The sequence below is a fragment of the Saccopteryx leptura genome, chromosome 3, assembly GCF_036850995.1.
Source record: "Saccopteryx leptura isolate mSacLep1 chromosome 3, mSacLep1_pri_phased_curated, whole genome shotgun sequence".
Classification (NCBI taxonomy): Eukaryota; Metazoa; Chordata; class Mammalia; order Chiroptera; family Emballonuridae; genus Saccopteryx; species Saccopteryx leptura.
The window spans coordinates 358,254,460-358,271,585 of NC_089505.1; the positions used below are offsets into that span (position 1 = coordinate 358,254,460).

A 17,126-nucleotide genomic window follows, 5' to 3' on the forward strand; every position below is an offset into this window, starting at 1 on the left:
GAGCCATCCCCAGCGCCCGGGCCATCTTTGCTCCAATGGAGCCTTGGCTGTGGAAGGGGAAGAGAGAGACAGAGAGGAAAGCGCGGCGGAGGGGTGGAGAAGCAAATGGGCGCTTCTCCTGTGTGCCCTGGCCGGGAATCAAACCCGGGTCCTCCGCACGCTAGGCCGACGCTCTACCGCTGAGCCAACCGGCCAGGGCGAAAGATTTTCTGATTTAAAACAAATTGATTTCCCAACATGGATGATGCAGCCAATGTTAGTGGATTTGTCTGATATATCAAATATGCAGTATCAAGAAGAACTCGCAGAATTGCAAAATGATGAGTCAGTTAAAGCTTTATTTAATATCAAAGGAGCGATGGCATGGCTTTGTGAGGAAACAGAAATCAAATACCCAAATTCAACCAAATGTGCAAGAAAACTATTGCTACCGTTTCCATCTTCATTTTTAGCTGAATGTGGATTTAGTGCTGTAAATGATTTACTGGTAAAAAAAAGAAATCGGCTGGATATAACACAATGTGGAGACTTGAGACTAAAGCTAACCAAATTGAAACCTAATATAAAATCTCTGTGCAGCAAGCATCAAGCGCAAGGATCACACTAAATTAAAATAAATTAATATAGAAAAATCTGTATTAAAATTATTTGGAATTTAAATGTTTTTCATTATGTTTTGAAATTTTACTGTGTTTTGTTAACAAGTTCATTGTGATTTCTTCCTAGAACCTATCATTTGTTTATTAAGTGAACAAATCAATTTTTTAATGTTAAAAATTATGTATGTTACATAGGGGGGACATAAAAATTTTAGAAAGGTTAAGGTGGGGCATGGCACAAAAAAGGTTGGGAAACACTGCCCTAAAGTAATCATGACAAAAGCCTTCTTTTATGAAAGCAGGCATGCATTCCATCTTTAAGGTCATCTCATGGTCCAGGATAGCTACTGGAGTTTCAGCCACTTATTTCTATATATAATCCCTCCAACTCCCCAGCCCAGGCCACAGGTAAAAAGGGAAGCACAGAAGGGCAAAGTGGTCTCACCCCTTCCGTTCCGTTCCAAAGAGCCTTCCCAGAAACTGTGCACTTGCCTTAGTATCTCATTGGCCGGAAATAAGTCACATGACCACATCTTGCTGCAATGTAATAATAATAATAAAAAAAAACAGTTCCCCAGCAGTATACACTGCCCAGGGCTTTGTTACAATGATCGAGAGAATGGATATTAGGGGGCAAACCAGCACTCTTTTCCTTAATATCCTATCATAAAGTGAGTTTTTACTCCCACAACATACCTCAGCAAAAAAGTTGTATTATATTCAAATCCTAACAGAGTTCTTTGTATTATGGGGCAATCTCAATTGCATTATTTTGTGCATAAAAATGTGTGGTAGTGAAATGAAATTCCAATAGCACAGCACATATTCACACGGATCCCTGAGAGAATAAGTTAAAAATAAAAAGGCAAAGGGCATAAATCCCCATTAGTTACAAAGAGAGCTACTGATCTTCCAAAGCCTAGTAAAGGGAGGGGAAGAGTAATTTTACAATCGACAACATGAGAAACACTGCTTCTGCCATATGATCAAAGTTAATCAAGTCATAAATCACAATGATCACCTTACTTTTGTGATCTTTATCCCAAAATTCCAGTGCAGTTGAAAGAAAAAGAGTAATTTCAGAGGAGCATCTTCTAAATTACTTAACCAGTAGTCCTCAAAACCATTAAGTTACCAAAAACATCCATATCCATTAATGGACTGTCTTTTTGTTGTGGAGGTTTAATAACCTTTATAATAGGATCTGTAGAAAAAGCACAAAGGTTTCAAACTTCGGGTCCTGTTCATCTAATTTTCCTTTTGTTTCTGTTTTTGGTACCATATTTAAGAAATGATTGCCAAATTCCAGTTCATAAACATTTGCCCTTGTTTTCTTCTAAGAATTTTAGTTTTAACTTAAATTTAGGTCTATGATCCATTTTGTTAAATTACTTTGCATCCAGTGTGAGGTAGAGGTCCAACCTCATTCTTTTACATGTGGACATCGAATTTTCTCAGCACCATTTGTTGAAGAGACTATTCTTTCCTCCATTAAGTCTTAGGTACCACTGTCAAAAATCAATTTGATCATAGATATATGAATTTATTTGTGGACTCCCAATTCTATTCCATTGGTCTATATGCCTAGCCTTTATGGCAGGACCACATTTTATTAATGCAGCTTTGAGTATGTTTTGGAAAAAGTGTGAGTCCAACTTTCTCAAGATTGTTTCGGCTATTCACAGTCCTCTATAATTCCATTATGAATTTAGGATTGATTTTCCCATTTCTACAAAAAAGGCCATTGATAGATTTCAATAGGTATTGCACTAAATGTGTCGACTTCTTTGTGGAATATTGCTATTTTAACAACCTTAAGTCTTCCAATCCATACATACAGGATGTCTTTCCATTTGTTTAGATCTTATTTCATTTCTTTCAGCAACATTTTGTACTTATCAGTGTGCAAGTTTTGCATTTCCATGGATGAATTTGTTTCTAGGTGTTTTATTGCCTTAGATGCTACTATAAATAGAATTGCTTTATTTTTTTGTATTGTTCATTGCTAATGTTCAGAAATACAACTGACTTTTATGTATTGATCTGCTATCCTACAACTTTGCCAAATTCATTTACTAGCTTTAACAGATTTTCATGGATTCTTTAGAACATTCTACATGTAAGATCATGTCATCTTTGAATAATTGTACTTCTTTCTTCCTAAATTGGATGCCTCTTATACTTTTTCTTGCCTAATTATTATAGATTGACTGCACTTTTAATCAAAAAAGAAACATTCTATCTACATGTAAGATCATGTCATCTTTGAATAATTGTACTTCTTTCTTCCTAAATTGGATGCCTCTTATACTTTTTCTTGCCTAATTATTATAGATTGACTGCACTTTTAATCAAAAAAGAAACATTCTATCTACATGTAAGATCATGTCATCTTTGAATAATTGTACTTCTTTCTTCCTAAATTGGATGCCTCTTATACTTTTTCTTGCCTAATTATTATAGATTGCACTTTTAATCAAAAAAGAAACATTCTACATTTGCTATTTCAGAATGGTTTTGAAAGTCTATACAGGAATGTAGACATATTATTTCCCATGTCTGTAGATAGTATGTCATGAAAAGGATGGGAAAGACATTAGTCTTTGTAGCTAAAAATATATATACCATTCAAACACTGCAAATATCAATAGAATTATAAATAAGTAATAAACAATAAAACAAATTTTGCACTGAATTATCTTTAGGACATTTTAAAATAATGAAGAAATAGAAACAAATTTGAGAAACATTTTTCATTTAGAATTTATTACAGAAACTATACATATAAAATGAAATCTTAGTTATAAAAGACGGCTCTGAATAAATTATAATAATCTTCAATAAAAATAAGTACATATATGGATGTGTGTGCATGAACCCAGGAATATACACTTACTCAAATGTTTTCAGTGACTAGAATTGCTTTATGCATTACATAAGATAATATCTATTAAAGTATCCAAAGTACTGGGTTTTAGCAGGCATTAAATATAATTTCCAGATAAATCAACAAAAGGCAGCTCAACTCTGAAACTGTATTAGAATTTAGAATCTCTCATATGAGATCATTATCCCCTATTCCCTTTTGAAAGTTTCCAACAGAAGCTATTTTGCCAATATTAAAATGAGTCCTATTTTCAAAATATGCATGGTGTTGAACAGTTAACTGCTGCAGGTCCCAAGTGGGGATTTTAATATTTTTTTTCCCAACTTACAATACGGTTATAGTACATAAAATGTGTATTCGTTTAAACACACATACCTTCTAGTTTCCAAAATTATTTTTTGTTTCAATGTTGCCTAACCTGTAAAAGTATTTAACATATAAATGTATAACTTCTGAGGTAAAATGTCGTTTTAATGTTTACGTTCTTTTCTAGCGAACTTTCTGTTCTTTTTTGTTTTGGGCAGGGTTGTGTGTGAGACTATTAACACATCCCTTTAGTTGATAGCACAATAAAATAAGTCCATATAATACCTATTATAAAAAATATACTATAAAATGTGTTGTTCCCCATTTGGGGCTCATGGAATGTGCTATGTTAAAATGGATAATATTTAGGTACTTCAGTAATTCATAGCTTTTTTCTTACCCCTGCAGTTTTCGGGGCAGTATGGCTGCTAGAGAATTTCTTAGTGTTAGAGATATAGAAGAACTACTTGGAAATGACGAACTTTTTGACAAATTAGAACAAGAAACCATCAATACAGCTGAATTGCCTCCCAATAGCGTGGATGCAGTATCAGATTGTGAAGACCTTGATGAAAATATTTTAGGAGCCACTCTCCTGCAGAACGTTCCTGGTCAATTAGAAGTACATTCTAATTGCCTTAGAAGACAATCCATCATCTACGCAAAAATCAAAACGTAAAGTATTGCCGAAGAGTGACTGGAATAAACAGGACATAAACTTTTCTAACAGTATATTATAGTATGACGATGTATCTGAGCTGAAATAAAAAATGACTCAATATTTGAAAAATAAATCACCTGCTGACATATTTGAAGAATTTTTCGATGACGATTTGTTAAACTTCTATAGTAACCCAAAGTATAAGGTATGCAAGAAAAAACAGACATAATTTTGAACTTTCCACAAATTGCCTTAGAAAGTTTATTGGAATATTTTTGTTATCTGGATACTATTCCTTACCATAGAAACAATTATACTGGTGTGAGGATAAAGATCTGAATCTTACCTGCATTAGAAACTGTATGCCAAAGCACAGGTTTTTAGAAATTTAAAAAAATTTTTTGCATTTTAACGACAATAGTTCCATAATTGCCATGGAAAAGAAAGATAAACTATTTAAAATTTGACCTGTGACTGACAAATTGAATTCAAATTTTAAAAAGTTCGAATTATTTGCTCAAAACCTTTCAGTCAATGAGCAAATGGTAAGATATTATGGACACCACTGTTTGAAACAATTTATAAGAGGAAAGCCAATCAAGTTTGGTTTCAAACAATGGGCCATGTGCTGCTCTGAATCTCAGTATTGTTTTCATATGGATATTTATGAAGGAAAATGTGAAAAAGAACAAGTTGTGAGTGGTGTAGGAGACTCTGTAATAATGAAGATGACTTCCTTTCTGCAGTATCTATCAGAATATAAAGTATTTTTTGACAAATTCTTTACCAGCTTTGAATTATTATTGAAATGGAAAGACTGTAATATAAAGGTGACTGGATCAGCACTGTATAATAGAATAAATAAGTGTCCCTTGAAATCTGATAGCATTATGAAAAGAAAAGAACATGGAGCATATGTGGAGCATTCGATTACTGTTATAATGAAAGGAATAACATTTTTGCATTGATTTGAAATGACAATAACTGTGTCAAAGTTATGTCAAATTATTTAGGAGTACAACCTTTAGAAAAAGTGAAAACATATTCTAAGAAAGAATGTTGAGTGGACAGACCACACATTGTAGGGCAATATAACAAATATATGGGTGGGGTTGACAAGCTGGACTGGAATGTCCAAAGTTATCACATTAAATTTAGAGGAAAGAAGTGGTATTTTCCTCTTTTTACAAATGCCATTGATGTTGCTGTTGTTAATGCCCATGCTCTTTATACGGCTTTGAATGAAAACATCTCATTAGACTTCAGATGCAAAATTGCAAGAACATATATGAAAAAAAGGCTCATTATCTAATCCTAAAGTCACTGGAAGACCCAGATCAAGTGTGACAAGGAAAAGCCGTGTACCTGAAGGTGTTAGATTTGATGCAACTGGACATGCACTGAAGGACCTGCGAGGGAAAACAAAGGAAATGTGCCGTGTGTGGCGCGGGTGTGCACAAGCAGTGTTGGAATGTAAGGTAGGACTACACGTCAATGCTTTCCTGTTCGGCACAGAACAGGAGTTTGTCTTGTGCGTGTAATACTTTCTGTTCTTTCAAAATTTTTGTGACAGGATATTCCATGAGCCCCAACTGGGTATCAATAAAAACTGTTAAAAAACAACTAATTTTTTTCCAATACAGAACCCTAAATTCCATTACCTAATTCCATTTACAAACAAAATACACCAAAAAAAAAAAAAAAATCAGAAATAAAAATTTGGCAGGTATTAAGGAAGAAAGGTATTTTTGGTATCATTAATACAAAATTTATAATATTTATATAATTGTATAGAAAAGGTATCTATAGAATATACCCTAAACATAAATTTAGAATATAGTTTTAAAATATAAAAACTTGGTGCTATTAAAAAGCTGTTTAACAAAGTAGTTATTAATGTTTATTGTGTATAAAGTCTAACTAAAAATACTTTAAAAATTTATTAACCTAAGTTTGAATTATAAAAATGTTTATCTAAAAAGTATGAATTATGACATTCAAATACAGAAGTGTGGTGCATCCAGAAATTGTCAAGGGCTCTCTGGCAAATCATGACTCGAACACTGGCTTTTAAGTGAATGGGCAGAAGAAGCTAAAGGCAGATGAGAGATGGACACTGAATAAAACAAACAAAAAGGATGACAAAGATACAATGGTTAAGTTTGTAGTCTAATATAATAAAATATTATAGGAAGAATAAAATTAAAAGTACTTAAAAACAAAAAAATACCACTAATTACTCTTCAGTACCATAAGACATTAGCTATCAAATATCTTTTAATATAAACAGATATGAAATGGATGTCACCCCAATGAAATTCCATTTAAAAAAAAGCCGGCCACTCCTCAACCACTGATACCATAGCAATACTACTACTATGGTGCCTTATTCAAACTCCCAGTATCTTCAGTTATCTCTGTAGTTTATCTTACACGTATATATAAATACTAAGAAAGTTCAAATATTTTTATTTACTATTTTAATTTTTTCCTTAAAGATGCAAGATTTCATCTTGCATCAGTTATGTGAACATGACAAAGATTAACTAAATAAAAACAATATAAAGAATATGCAATACCATATCATGATCTGGAACAATTGAAGTTTTCTACCTCTTGCTCCATTTTCTAGATAAAGGGTAGAAAGGAAACGTAGTAAGTTTCAACAAGGAAAAGTTAAAGAAACATTATTGCTATTTTTTCCCCTGTAAACACCCTTAAGAATATACTAGCCATATATATATACATATATACCTGATAATGAAAACAGCAATTGAGTTCAGAACTTAAAAGACTATCACATAAACTAAGACTACTGATAAGACTTCCTTATTCAAATCCCCTTTAAATGAGTGTGAGATGGGGTCATCTCATGTTAAATTCAAACAGTTATAACCAAGGCACTGATATACTTACAGATTTTGTATTTTATAGGTACTAGTATTACATACACTATGTAGGTACCACAGTGTACTTTAGTAGGTATGCTAAATACTATCTAATACTCATAAAAAATAGATATTTCAAAATGAATATGAAGCTACAAAATACTGCCTAATTTTTGTTAGCAGTATATGTGTATACACATACACACACAAGTAGGTATATAGTTGATAGTAGTAGTGTTTATACTATGTAAATATAATACAATACATTTTTACTTTTATTGATTTCTTTTTTAATATCTACTTAAGTTAGCTCTCTAATGCCCAGATTTGGTTCTCAGATGGTGGAACCAAATCTTACTATAAAGTAAGATTAAGACAAATAAATAGGTCTATCATAAAAAGAAGCTACATATCTTCATTAATACACACACACAATAAAGTTTTTTCATAGTTTACTGATACTATAGTTTCACTGCTTATAAAAGAAACAAACTAGTAAAGTGCTGATTAAAGGAAGCACAGAACTCAACTGCACCTAGAAATAATCCATAATGCACATACTGAACAATGGCCTTTAAAAATTCTTACAAAATGAATTTGTTATACAGATTGGTTTACCTGAATAAGTGTTGTTTTGTCATAGTCCCTGCGATGCTGGTAAATACACTGGCTGATTACTGCATATAAATTTTCCAACTGAAAAATATTGTATTCTTGACTCTTTTCTACAACAGTCTTCAAAAGATTCTAAAAGAAAATATGGGTGTTTACATGTGAGAGATAAATTCTCTGAGATATTTTAATTCAGAAGATTTGGGAACTTTTAGCATATAAACCAGAAAGAAGGCAGGCCGGGTCACTTGAGGTGACAGGGCAGGCTGAGTGTGGCTCTGTAATTTAGCCCTAGTTAACTTTTTCATCATTCTGTGATCCTGGTCTTTGCTCTGGCTAACTCCATCCTAAACACTAGAGCTGAAAAGGTTGCCAATTTCAATTCTAGCCGTAAATCTCTACACACGAATTAAAAAATCATCTTAAACTAGATTTATAGAGGGAAAAAAAAGCAACGCTTTTGCAGGGTATTTTATTGTACTCTAAGTATATTTTAACTAATCCCATTATGTGAAACAAAATGAGAAAGAACCACTTTTGAATTACCACTGAATTACCACTTTTTAGTTCTTTTTCTTATCAAAAGGATCTTCTATTTTTTTTTTGAGACAGAGTCAGAAACAGGAAGGGAGAGAGAGAGGAGAAGCAGTACACTGATGGCTTCTCTTACATGCCTTGACAGCGCTGGGGTGAGGGGTGATGGTGGTGGCTCAAGCCAAGCCAGCAAGCCCTTACTCAAGCCAATGACCTTGGGCTTCAAGCCTGCAACCCTGAGATCTTGTTGACAATCCAGCATTCAATCCAGAGACCCTGCACTCAAGCCAGCAACCCTGGGGTTTTGAATCAGAGATCTCAGTGTTTCAGGTCAATACCCTATCCACTGCACTACCCCTGGTCAGGCTATAAAAATTTGTTTTCTATCTGCTTAGTGTTTTTTCTCATAACTGAAATGGACTTACTGAATTTCTGTGATTCTTCAACTCTGGCCCTCCCAGGATATGCCAGTACCTCAGAAACATTGCATTACAGCCTGGCCTGTGGTGGCGTAGTGGAAAGAGCATTGACCTCAAATGCTGAGGTCACCAGTTAGAAACCCTGGGTTTGCCAGCTGAAGCACATACAAGTAGCAACTACTTGAGTTGATGCTTCTTCCTCCCCCCTACCCTTAAAATCAATAAATAAAATATTTTTAAAAAAAGTAGTCAAGCCCTGGCCGGTTGGCTCAGTGGTAGAGCGTTGGCCTGGTGTGCAGAAGTCCCGGGTTCGATTCCTGGCCAGGGCACACAGGAAAAGCGCCCATCTGCTTCTCCACCCCTCCCCCTCTCCTTCCTCTCTGTCTCTCTCTTCCTCTCCTGCAGCCGAGGCTCCATTGGAGCAAAGATGGCCGGGCGCTGGGGATGGCTCCTTGGCCTCTGCCCCAGGCGCTAGAGTGGCTCTGGTCGTGGCAGAGCGTCGCCCCCTGGTGGGCGTGCCTGGTGGATCCCGGTCGGGCGCATGTGGGAGTCTGTCTGACTGTCTCTCCCCATTTCTAGCTTCAGAAAAATACAAAAAAAAGAAAAAAAGAAAAAAGTAGTCAAAGGTAATGGTTGTAAAAACCAATGTATGATTTTATGTATGGGATCAATAATGTAGGTAGTCTGTTAAAACTACAATATCAACATACTAGCCACCTCAAACCACTGCTGCTATGAAAGTTATTCCATGCCAAACTTATCCTTTCGTAAAAGATCAGTATGTATTACATGCCAAATTGATACAATCTATTATTACAGTTCTTTTTTGGTGGGTTGTTATTAATCTGTACAATGAAAGCATTATAGCCTCAATTTACATACTTTTAATCGCTCATGGTCCACAACAAGTGAAGGTGTAGGCTGAGAAAGAATTGCCAAAGCCTTTTCAACACTGATGAGCTGCTGTTGCTCTACTTGGGAACGTCCAGCTCGTGTCATTCGCAGAATCCATGTTTCTAGAATAGATAATTAAGAAACATTCTTATTTATTTGGTTCAGACATTATAATGCCTAAAATTAACATTAGGCTGACTAAATTGCAGGATATATTTACGAAGACACACACACTAATTCTGGTGTACTGACTCTGCTATAAGGTTAAGATGCTGCCACTTACACACAAAAATTAATAACATCTGAGGATTTCTAGGGATTCCCAGTTGTTCTGGCCAAGAGAGGTATGTCTGGGGATTCTCAACTGTTTTCTACTTAGGCATAAAATAGAATTTAAGAGCTGGGAGAGACCTCAGTGATCTAGAATAGGAGTTGCAAATAACTTCCTGGGAACCAAATCTGGCGTTCCACTAACAAGGATTATTAGAACACAACCACTCCCATCTTACATATGCGTGCAGTGCGGCTTCTCTTGCAGGGCTGTGTTGTGACAGACTGTAGGACTCAGTATTTTCTATCTGGTGCTGTACATAAGAAGTGTGTATATACTGATCTAAAACAATCTCCTCACTGATAGTTGAGAAAAATGAGGTCAAAAGAGGTTACGAGACGTTTCTAAGGTCATACCCGTTATAAAAGCCCAGACAAACTCCAACCTCCTGATATGTAAACATGTACCTGTTCCACTGAATAGTGTCCTTTAAAAAAAAAAAAAAAGCAAGAGAAACAGACAGACAGACAGACAGGAAGGGAGAGAGATGAGAAGCATCAATTCTTTGTTGTGGCTCCTTAGTTGTTCACTGATTGCTTTCACCTGTGTGTCTTGACTAGAGGACTCCAGCCAAGCCAGTGAGCTTGGGGTCATGTCTATGATCCCATGCTCATGACAGCAACACTAGGGTTCGAACCTGGGTCCACAGCATCCCAGGCCAAGGCTCTATCTACTGTGTCACCACCTGGTCAGGCATAAGTAGTGTCTTTTTAAAAAATGTTTATTTATTTTAGAGAGAGAGGAAGGGGAGGGAGAGACAGACAGGAACATCGATCTGTTCCTGTATGTGCCCTGACCAGAATCGAACCAGAAACCTCTGTGCTTCAGGATGATGCTCTAACCAACTAAGCTATCTGGCCAGGGCTAATAGCGTCATTTTAAAGATAATAAGAAAAAACAACAACAACTCTGAACCCATACAAAAGATACTAAATTGTATGGTCAGAAGATGAACATTTCAAATATCCACAGTGGATATTTGCTAGTCCATTCTATCATTACTCAAATACACTGGAAATCATTTTAAGGAAGTCCCTGAACATGATTTACTTTCAGCATATAAGCCACTGAAGAAAACCAGTCTTATTAACTTAGACAATACTTGTTATTGACCAAAATAAACTTTGGACCCTGTTACCTACTGCTCTCTTTACTTAAAAAAATAAAATAAAATAATTGATCGATTTAAGAAAGAGAGGAAGAGAGGGAGAGACAGAAAAACATCAATCTGTTTCTGTATGTGCTTTGACTGGGGATCGAACCAGCAACCTTTGCATATTGAAATGATGCTCTAACCATCTGAGCCACCCATCCAATGCTATACTCCCTTTACTCTTTAAGACCAAAAAGGATTTGCCTTTTCCAAAGATCAAACAAATCACCTGAGCCGTGGTGGTGCAATGGATAAAGTGTCAACCTGAAATGGAATACTGAAGTCGCTGGTTCGAAACCCCAGTTTACCTGGTCAATACACATACAAGAAGCAACTGCTACAAGTTGATGCTTCCTGCTCCCCTACCCCCCACTCCTTTCTCTATAAATCAATAAAATCTTAAAGAAAAAAGAGAAATATCAAACAAATCTGCTAAAGGTCCAAGAAGATCCAGGTGGGGAAATTCTCAAGTGAAAAACTTTGGGAGCAGGATTATTAGAATATAAATAATCTTTGTCCTGGCCAGCACACTCAGTGGGTAAAGCGTTGTCCTGGTGCAACAAGGTTGTGGGTTTGATCCCCAGCCAGGGCACATACAAGAAGCAATCAATGAACGCACAACTAAATGAAACAGCTAAGTGGAACAAGTTGATGCTATTTTCTTTCAAGTCAATGGAAAAAAAAAGAATATACATAATCTTGGACTTAACCTACAATATAAATAGAGGAATGATGGGGATAAAACAACTGCTCTACACCATTCAGCAAGAATCACAGGAAACTGCTTATCAAGCTTAAAAATGAGCGGGTATCCTGCCAGCTTTTAAAAACTGTAGAGCCTAAAAACATACATACTGTAGAGCCAAGCACTTTGCTACATGCTTCAGAGGAATTATTTTATTCAATCCTCAAAATATCTCATTACCTGCAACTATCTACCCCAATTTGGCAGAAGAGAAAACTAAGGCTGATAGGTCTAGAACCTTGCCTGAGGTGACAAGTTACTAAGGAGTGAACTAGGAGCTCAAATCCAGCCTGCCATAGTAGGCTTTTAACAACAGAGATTTACTTGTTCAATAGTTATTAAAGATAATGCTATCTTCCCTAATGAAGTTAACACCTGTACTATGAAAGACAAGAAAATAGGAATAAATTGAGATGGTTATTAGTATTTCTTTAAAATCAGTTGTTTGAGACTTACCTTTTCCTTCATTTTCATCAGAAACATTTATTTGAGAACTCAAGGCATCTCCATTGCAAGCAATCTTATCTTTCTTCAATTCTGTACATGCTGTAGCCTTCCCAGAGTCAAATTCATTATCAACACAATAGGCAATTGAAGAATTATTTGCCAAATCTATTGTGCTTTCAAAGGCAGTTTGTTGCATTTCGTTTTCTTCCACTGAGGACTCTCCTGTGTTCCCGGTCTCATTGTGGTCGACACTTATATCGTGATTTTCCTCCATATCACTCTCAGTTTTGTCATCTGTGACATTTTGGCTACCATCTTTTGTCTGTGAAATTTTCCTCCGCTTTGTGATGGTACCTAAGTGCCACTTTGACTTTTTGCGAATTTTTCTCTTCAACTGAGCTTCATAGAATTTAAAGGAAAAGGATAAAAGAACATTCGACAATTTTCTAACATCTTAAGTGGGAAAAAACATACCTCCTGAGATATAAGAGGATACTATAAGAAGGTAGAGAAATGGGCAATGATCTGTTATTCCGAGAAGTTTGGATTTTTTTTTTTTTTACAGAGACAGAGCAAAGTCAGAGAGAGGGACAGATAGGGACAGACAGACAGGAACACAGAGAGATGAGAAGCATCAATCATCAGTTTTTTGTTGTGGCATTTTAGTTGTTCACTGATTGCTTTTTCACATGTGCCTTGACTATGGGGTTACAGCAGACCAAGTAACCCCTTGCTCAAGCCAGCAACCTTGGGTCCAAGCTGGTGAGCTTTGCTCAAACCAGATGAGCCCATGCTCACATTGGCGACCTCAGAGTCTTGAACCTGGGTCCTCCGCCTCCCAGTCGAATACTCTATCCACTGCGCCACCGCCTGGTCAGGCCCGAGAAGTCTGAATTTTAACTTGAATAATCTTTTAAAAACTTAAACTTTTTCTTTTTCTTTTTAAAGAGAGGGAGAGAAACATCGATTGGTTGTTCCATTTATTTATGCATTCATTGACTGATTTTTGTTTTTTAAAGAAAGAGGGACAGCCTGACCAGGCGGTGGTGCAGTGGATAGAGCATCGGACTGGGACATGAAGGACCCAGGTTCAAAACCCCGAGGTCGCCAGCTTGAGCACGGGCTCATCTGGTTTGAGCAAGGCTCACCAGCTTGAGCCCAAGGTCGCTGGCTTGAGCAAGGAGTCACTCGCTCTGTTGTAGCCCCCTGTCAAGGCACATGTGAGAAAGCAATCAATTAACAACTAAGATGCCACAACAAAGAATTAATGCTTCTCATCTCTCTCCCTTCTTGTTTTTCTGTCACTCTCTATGTCTAAAAAAGAAGAGGAGAAGAAGAAGAAGGAGGGAGAAGGGAGAAGGAAGGGAGGAGGGAGGAGGAGAAGGGAGAAGAAGGGAGAAGGAGGGAGAAGGAGGAGGAGGGGGGAAGGAGGAGGAGGGAGGAGGAGGAGGGAGGAGGAGGAGGAGGAGAAGGGAGGAGGAGGAGGAGGGAGGAGAAGTTGGAGGAGGAGGAGGAGGGAGGAAGAAGAAGAAGGAAGGAAGAAGAAGGAAGGAAGGAAGAAGAAGGAAGGAAGAAGAAGAAAGAAGAAGAGGAGGAGGAGAAGGAGGAGGAGGAGGAGGAGGAGGAGGAGGAGGAGGAAGAGGAAAGAGGGGCAGACAGACAGGAACATTCCTGTATGTGCCCTGACCAGGGGATTAAATTGGCAACTGCTGAGCTTTGGAACAAAGCTCTAACCAACGAAGCTACCTGGACAGGACTGTGTTGTTTTTTTAAAATTTTTGATTGATTTTTCAGAGGGACACTGACAGGGAGGAGAAAGAGGGGAGAGGGAAGGGAAGCATTCATTCGTTGTTACATTTAATTGTGTATTCATTGTTTGCTTCCTGTGTGTGCCCTGACTGGGGATCAAACCTGCAACCTTGGCAGATTGGGACAATGCTCTAACCAGCTGAGCTGCCCGCCCAGAGCTAAATATTGAATAATTTTACAGAGGGCAATGAATTACTTGTCTGCTGCCATGTATTACAAAGAAAACTTTGGCAGTAGTCTGAGTTGAATAAACAAGATAAATGACAAGATAAAAAATGGCTTATATTTAGTTAAGTGTCTGTTGTATAGTAGGAACTCTTCTAAGTCCTTCATGTGTACTAAAAATCATTAAAATTCACTTTAACCTGATCAGGTTTGTTACCATTATCACATCATTTCCAAATGGAGAAACAAAGGTATACAAAGATTAAACTTTCTGCCTAGACTAGATACAGTATAACCATACTACAATATTATGCTTGGGAGATTCATCTATACTATTAAATGTCATTGAAGTTTAGTCATTCTCACTGCTGTATAATCCGTATATATATATTTTAATATGCCAAGGTTGCTGGTTCAATCCCCGGTCAGGGCACATATATAAATCAACCAATGCATGCATGAAGAATAAGTGGAATAATAAATCAATGTTTCTCTCTCTCCCTAAAATCAACTAAAAAAAAATATTATATATATACATATTATATATATATATATATTATATATATATAATATATATATATTAAACAAGCTGAGAGTTTCACATTCATGGGCTTAAAGAGCAAGAAATGGAATTAAGAGCATGCCAAAAAAGAGAGGTCTCTGAAAAACCCACAGGTTCTGGGGCTGGTATCCTATAAAGTTACATCCTAAGAATAAAGAGGAATAGGAAATGACCAGGATTTTTAGGAAAGAAAAATCAGTTTCAAATCAAGCAAATCCATAAGTAGGAGAAGGTGAACTGGGACTACAAGTGGTACATCATCATCACCTGGAGTTATTTCAAGAATGCAAAGCTGTCTCAATATTTACAAAATCAATGTAATTCACTACATCAATATAAAGGGAACTGAGGGAGAAAGTAAATGGGACTGGAAAGGCATAACGGATACAATTTCAGTAAAAATCACCCAGCCTGACCTGTGGTGGCGCAGTGGATAAAAGCATCGACCTGGAAATGCTGACGTCGCCGGTTTGAAACCCTGGGCTTGCCTGGTCAAGGCTCATATGGGAGTTGATGCTTCCTGCTCCTCCCCCCCTTCTCTCTCTCTCTCTCCTCTCTCCCTCTCTCTCTCCTTTCCAAAATGAATAATAAAAAAAAATCACCCAAGTGCACTTACCAGGAGTGCTACAAGCCACAGGAGTACTAGACGCCTTTAGCTTTTCATTCTGCTCCGGATCTGATCTTTTATCGACAGCAGGAGTGGGAATTTGCTTTGGCATGACATGGTAATAAGATGGGGCATATTTGGAGGAGCTACAACCTTATAAATAGACATATAAAACATCAAATCAAACTCCCAGATTTCAAAATTACCTGAAGGATTAATTAAAAGGACTCACATCACATCCAAAGCATCTTTTTCTAGTGCCAAATAATTTTCCTACTTACCTCGCTTCTTTCTAGATTCCTGAATTTCTTCACAAAGCTGCTCAAAGTCCTCATCGAGTTCTTCTTTAATTATCGCATAGGCAGTATCTCTTAAAGCACAGGCTCTGTGCCTAATAAGACGATCTGAGAAATAAATCAAGGGTTTAAAATTTTCTCCTTCAAATAATTTACCAAAAATAAACTCAACCTTCTGAGTTAAGATTTTAGCCATTACAATTCCTTTTTTAGTTTTACCATGAACAGTAACAGTTACTAAAATTATGTAATTCATGTTTTTTTCCTGGGTGCTAATCTAGTATTTTGAACATCTAAGTCAAATGGCATAGACTAAATCCAAACAATTTTATTGCTATGTCCTATCCAGATCCCTTAGAAATATCAGGGGGAATAAAAGCATCAATCAACAGCAAGACTAAACATCAAAACACACACACACACACACACACACACACACACACACACACACAATAAACCCAGGAAGGAAGACTATCAGTGTCCTTAATGAGCCAGAATGTAAAAAAATTTTGAAAAAGATATAGAGAATGTCACTGAATTGACAGAGAAACTAGGGAAACAGGAAAGAGCAACTCTACACAGCAAACAGTAGAAAATCCTAAACTGAGTCTAACTACTGTAAACTGGAATGTGCCGAGGCACAAGGCAGGTAAGTGAGTACACGACTGACAGAATGGCTGTATCTGTCCCTCTGACAGGGCAACAGAATGCAATATTCGCACCCAAGTTGTAGGTGACAGCAATAGATACAATGTCAGAGGGATGTGGAGGGGCTTCTAACACAGCATCTGGACCTGAAGAAAGGCAGGGCAGAGTCGAAGCATTTACTTTCTCAAGCGTTCTAGCATGGGAATCACCTAAGACCTTGTTAGAAATGCAAATTCTCAGGCCCACCCTTATCTACAATATCTGAAACCCTGGAGATCCAGCAATCTGTATCTTAACAGTCCTTTGGGAGATCCCGGAAATTCTAAAGTTTAAACACCTCAGGTCTAAAGTAATTTTAGGTTGCCACACGGAGAGAATGAAACGTGGCAGCAGCACGATTGCAACCAAATAAAACAGCCCTCTGCTTCGAGAGTAAATGCTTCTTCCTTCTACAACTCCGGGCGTTCCAGCTTGGCAGCCTGTTTCCCGTTTAGCTCTAGAACTCTGATCTCCGGGGAAAAGTCTAGGGAGGATGGGTAAAAGACTAGTGAGCTTTTCCATTG

The 17,126-nt window shown here is 37.0% G+C and overlaps 1 protein-coding gene across 3 annotated transcripts in view; it reads right to left on the minus strand.

Moving 5' to 3' along the window:
• Positions 1 to 720: 720 nt before the first annotated feature.
• The window catches only part of ATAD2 (ATPase family AAA domain containing 2), a 63,949-nt gene continuing 47,543 nt past the window's right edge, over positions 721 to 17,126 (minus strand). The window contains exons 23-29 of one of the 3 annotated variants that reach the window (XM_066379444.1): positions 15,901 to 16,023; positions 15,629 to 15,772; positions 12,486 to 12,875; positions 9,789 to 9,922; positions 7,960 to 8,088; positions 7,033 to 7,081; positions 721 to 1,803 (exon numbers count right to left, since the gene is read on the minus strand). In XM_066379444.1, the coding sequence (XP_066235541.1) occupies positions 7,037 to 7,081; positions 7,960 to 8,088; positions 9,789 to 9,922; positions 12,486 to 12,875; positions 15,629 to 15,772; positions 15,901 to 16,023 (965 nt within the window). In that variant the 3' untranslated portion in view covers positions 721 to 1,803; positions 7,033 to 7,036. Of the gene's footprint in view, positions 1,804 to 3,416; positions 6,570 to 7,032; positions 7,082 to 7,959; positions 8,089 to 9,788; positions 9,923 to 12,485; positions 12,876 to 15,628; positions 15,773 to 15,900; positions 16,024 to 17,126 lie in introns of those variants that run through there. The other 2 variants (XM_066379446.1, XM_066379443.1) reach the window with 2 other exon arrangements.